Below are 5,375 nucleotides of genomic sequence, written 5' to 3'. Positions count from 1 at the left end.
CGTGTGTGTGTGTTTTGTGTGTGTGTAACGTGGTTATTATGTGAGAAGAATCTGCAAAAGACATGAAAAGCTCTTGTATAGAGGCGTATGTGTGTCACAACCACATCAGCCATGTGTATCCAGAAGTGTTTGATTGAACATTGCAAGTCATTTACTGATTTTACCGACTTAAATTATTGAGTTATGTGCTAAATACTAAGATCAGGTATTAATTGGGTTTTATTGGGTATAAATGTTTTCAATCACTTTGTTCTTTCACTATCTTACTTTGAAAAACACAGCAAATAATTCCAATAATGAGCCTATTTTTTTATATATTGCTGCACAACAAGCTAAACAAGCTAAACGATGCTGTGGCACAGGCATCAATTAGCATGTTAGCATGAATGTTGAACATTTTGGAAAGGTATTACTTTAAAATACAGGGAATCAGGATTTGGCTTTACAATACAAATACATTTTTTAGAAAGCTGTTGAACACTCAAAAAAGGCTTATGAACATTTGGCAGTGTTTTGCATGTCAGTAGCAATGTGAGCCAGCCATATGGTGCTCGCTAACTATAGCAATATAGCTTTATAGCAAACTGGAGGCTAGGAAAGCTAAAGTCACATAAAGGAGGAAAAATCAATAAAATGCAGTTAATGACACACATAAAATACAATAGACATACAAATATTTACAAATATTAAAAAACACGTTGGCCAGTGATTCTCACTAATAGCCCACTGGATTGAATCTTTGCAATATCCAATGATACATTTAAGCCATTGCCTTTGGCTATGCTTTATTAAGATCAATTCAATGTTGTGGCTCTTTGGTAGAAACACGGTTTAGAATTTAATTATACACGACAGCAGATATATTTTTATTGTATAAGTGCTTGTGACATCTTAGATTACGTCACACTGAGTTGACAGATAAGATTGGATCTTGGCATTTTGAGAATTCAGGTTTACAATTCTTTGACCATTGGAATATATATATCTTAGCTTTACATAACATTACCCTTTATACTTGTATGGCACCATATTATCTTTGCACCATAATCTGCAAGCATATTAAGAGCCCGGGGAGAAATTCAGATGATTCCTCTCACCGTTTAAATTTAGCACAGCCCATGACACACCAAATGAGGCAGGGATGGTTTGCAGTCTTTGCAACCTGTCACCCAGTCTGTTTGTGGCAAGCAGTGCATTCACTTCCTATACTGGCTCATCTTCATGTGCTTATGTGATTTATACTGTATGAGTAGAACTATAGATGGAAAACCAGCAGATACAAATATGAAGATCAACTTGGTTGTGTTGTAACAGGAACTTCTGTAGAGATTTCATGAAAACATACCTTATACACAAACCACGTGGTGAATTACCTAATGTCATCTAAGGATTGCTCAAAATGCATTTTAACTCGGAACAGAAGTACGAAAATTCTAATAATTTTTTCCTTTTTCTGTATAATGATGTTTATCTGTGGTAACATCTCTTCTGTCATTAGTTTAATTTAACTACAGATACTACAATTCCTAGAATAGTTGATTAAATACATCCCCCATTTGTCTGCTCAACTGTTTGACTGAACATGAGACTTTTGTTTTATTGTTTATTATTGGTCTTTGCATCCATTGTGGTAATGCTTGAAAATATGAACATATTCTTATAACATTAATTTATGCCCTCTTACTTGTTTGGGTTTGGTCACACTTCCCCATGAACTGCATAAACCACCATCTGTTCTTTCATTCAGCCACTTTTGCCAATTTAGACTTTTCCAGGAGATAGGGCAGGAGGTATTGTTTAATTTGCCATATTTATCATATCCAAGTAACAGAGAGAGATTAAGAACATTTGTGAAAAGATGTGTTAAGAAGAGATGCAACATGGGCAGACCATACTAAGGCACTCAGATGTGCATTGTTGGCTTAGATTTACGTGTAACACTACCAGAACTCTTTAGCTGGTCAAATGATCAAAATACAGAAAGTGAAGTGATACAATGGGCTGCAAAGTTGCAGTCACTGCACATATTCATTTAACGGTTTGATTTTGATGAATTATTACTGCTGAGCGGAAATCAGTCACATGCTGATGAAGCGACAAAGAAGGCAGTCAACCCTACAAGAGAGCAGTTTTGTGTGTGTGTGTGTGTGTGTGTGTGTGTGTGTGTGTGTGCGTGTGCGTAAGAGAGAGAGAGAGAAACAGAGAATATGTAAAACATAAAAGCTTATTTGAGCACTTTACAACATACTTCGTCACCCCCCCCCCCCCCCCCCCCCCCCGCCCTATGAGTGTGTTGTGTTATGTAAATGGTCAAGTATATGTTTCAACAACTCTGTTGTCCATTTTGGTCTATTATGATTGAGATTACATCCATACTCTTACATGTAAATGTGTAACATATGTAGATAAACATATGCCTACAGTAGAAGTCTGTTACTGGCAACTGATTTCACCATTTAGATGTATTTTGATTGTTGTCAGTTCCTCTTAAGGTCCTGCAGTTGTTTAACAAAACACACATAAATTAAAAGCCCTTTACAGTGCACAAAACACAAAAGAAGCTGTCACAAAGACAGTAGAAGCATAAATAGAGTTATCACCTGCCAAGACAAGCAGCAGATGTTTGTGAACACGGTGTAATGTCTGATGCAACACATGCTTATTTTATGAAAGAAAACAGTTGGAAAGACATCAGCTGGTAATTTTTATTGATGTGACAACTTGTCAACATTAAGAAATTACATTAAGCAGTTACCAATACAGCAGATTCTACTCATTTATTCACATTGAGGAAATGTCTCCAAGCTCTCTCAAAAATATGTCAATTTTTGGTTTTGCTGTACAAGGGCAACATTATATTTTTTCAAAAACACTCTCTAAAACGAATTCTTAATTGTTTATATGTACTTGTGATTTCATCATTAAGGTATACCTCCAGTTATTTAATTAAATAAGCATTCATCCTCAAACTCAACATTGTAATTCACCAACCATTTCTTGCTTCTCTGCTGTAAATTTTACTTTGTGTTCCTTGACGTCCTTTGTTTGTCCAAGCATATTTCCTTATTTGATTATTTGGCAGATATTTCAGTCAAAGTGCAGTGTACCGAAGTAGCTCCTGTTTCATCATGAGAGAATTCAACAGCAGTCTTGCCATATTATCTATAATATGACAAATTGTTTAGGAAAATATCTACCACTGAGTCCAACCTGATTTACTTACTTACTCCTTTCTTTGTCTCTCTTTTCTCTTGCAGAACCGTGACAGAATGGTTGACTGTATGAGCAAAGTCATGCTGCACACGGTCGTCTCATGCTGGCAACCATTCCTGGGACTGGCCCTCCTGGCTGTCTTTGTGACTTCTGCCCTGGGATGTCCCTCACGCTGCGAATGTTCAGCGCAGAGCAAGGCAGTTGTCTGTCATCGCAAGCGCATGCCCACCATTCCAGACGGCATCCCAACCGAGACCAGGATCCTTGACCTGAGTAAGAACAAGCTGACAATGATCAACCCGGATGACTTTGTTGCCTTTCCGGGGCTTGAGGAACTTGACCTCAGTGGAAATATTATCAGTTATGTTGAGCCTGGAGCTTTCAACGCCCTGTTTACCATGCACTCGCTCAGTCTCAAGAGCAATCGTATCAAGCTCATTCCTCTGGGCGTCTTCACAGGCTTAGCAAATCTTACTCGGCTGGATATAAGTGACAACAAGATCGTCATCCTCCTGGATTACATGTTCCAAGACTTGCACAATCTAAAATTTTTGGAAGTGGGTGACAATGATCTGGTTTACATTTCTCACCGTGCATTCAGTGGACTGTTAAGCCTTGAGATACTCACCCTGGAAAGGTGCAACCTTACTGTTGTACCCACTGAGGCTCTGTCCCACCTGCACAACCTGGTTAGTCTCCATCTTAGATACCTCAGCATCAGCACTTTACATCCTTACTCATTCAAAAAGTTGTTCCGGCTTCAGCATTTAGAGATTGATAATTGGCCTTCACTAGACCACGTGCCAGCAAACACCCTGCATGGCCTCAACCTGACCACCCTGTTTATAACCAACACCAACTTGTCCTCCTTCCCTTACCAAGCCATGAAGCATCTGCCCTACCTGACACACCTGAACCTGTCCTACAACCGCATCAGGCATATTGAAGGAGGGATGCTAATGGAACTCGTTCGGCTTCGAGAGCTACATCTGGTTGGAGCTCAGCTGACTGCCATTGAACCGTATGCCTTCCAGGGCCTGCGGGGGCTCAAAGTCCTCAACGTCTCTCACAACAGACTGGACACACTGGAGAAGGGAGTATTTCAATCTCCCGAAGCTCTGGAGGTCCTTCTGATCGACAACAACCCCTTAGTGTGCGACTGTCGTCTGATGTGGATCTTACAGAAAAGGCACTCTATCTTCTTTGGGGAGTCGCAGCCAGAGTGCAGTACACCTGAAGGTATTCGCGGCAGGCCTTTTAAAGAGTTTAAAGAAACTCTCTTGTCCTATTACGTTACATGTACAAAGCCAAAAATTCGTGAAAATAAAACACAAACGATCACTGTGGATGAAGGCCAGCAAGCGATGTTACGCTGCAGTGCTGAGGGGACACCAAGGCCCGTTGTGTCCTGGTTGTCTCCACGTCGACGAGTCCTGACAAGTAGGAGCCATGGTCGGGTTACGGTCCACAACAACGGTACACTGGAAATCAAGTCAGCAGAGGTACAAGACAGTGGTGTGTACCTTTGCCTTGCATCCAACACTGCTGGGAATGACACCCTGATGACTTCATTGGCGGTGAAAAGTCTTGGATCGCTGTACGCTAACAGGACCCAGTACTACACAGATCCCAGCAATACCACTGCCAATGGGACAACCGGTGTGACCCTCGGTTTGGACCTAAAGACTATTTTAGTGTCAACAGCCATGGGTTGCTTCACGTTCCTGGGAGTGGTCTTGTTTTGTTTCCTGCTCCTTTTCGTTTGGAGCAGAGGGAAAGGAAAACATAAAAACAACATAGATGTTGAATATGTGCCTCGGTCAAAGTCTAACGGCACCAGTGTTGACTCGGCAGATGGACAAGCTGGTCCTCGTCGTTTTAACATGAAAATGATGTGACTTATTTTATAGATCCAAGAATCTGGATTATGGAAATGCCCAAAGTACAATGTATTTTTTTTGAAAATAGGACTACTGAACTTCCTACTACTGCAGCAAGAGTGGTAGTGAAAACGTTTGGGGCTTCGTAACAAAATGAACAGTACTGTAAATCACTGGATCTTGACTAAATGCTTGGATACCATGTTTCAAACACAGAAAAGCATAGTTGGACATCCTCTTACATAATTGCCAGCGGGCAACTTATTCTGCTTGGATGAGTGA

The 5,375-nt window shown here is 40.4% G+C and overlaps 1 protein-coding gene across 1 annotated transcript; it reads left to right on the top strand.

Moving 5' to 3' along the window:
• The first annotated feature begins 3,269 nt into the window (after window positions 1-3,269).
• Window positions 3,270-5,111, top strand: lingo2 (leucine rich repeat and Ig domain containing 2). The gene has a single exon (XM_053323939.1). The coding sequence runs from the start codon at window positions 3,270-3,272 to the stop codon at window positions 5,109-5,111; it is 1,842 nt and encodes a 613-aa protein (XP_053179914.1).
• The last annotated feature ends 264 nt before the right edge of the window (window positions 5,112-5,375 follow it).

The sequence above is a fragment of the Scomber japonicus genome, chromosome 8, assembly GCF_027409825.1.
Source record: "Scomber japonicus isolate fScoJap1 chromosome 8, fScoJap1.pri, whole genome shotgun sequence".
In the NCBI taxonomy this organism is placed as follows: domain Eukaryota; kingdom Metazoa; phylum Chordata; class Actinopteri; order Scombriformes; family Scombridae; genus Scomber; species Scomber japonicus.
Note: the sequence above shows the minus strand (reverse complement) of the source record. Positions and strands in the feature narration are given on the sequence as shown.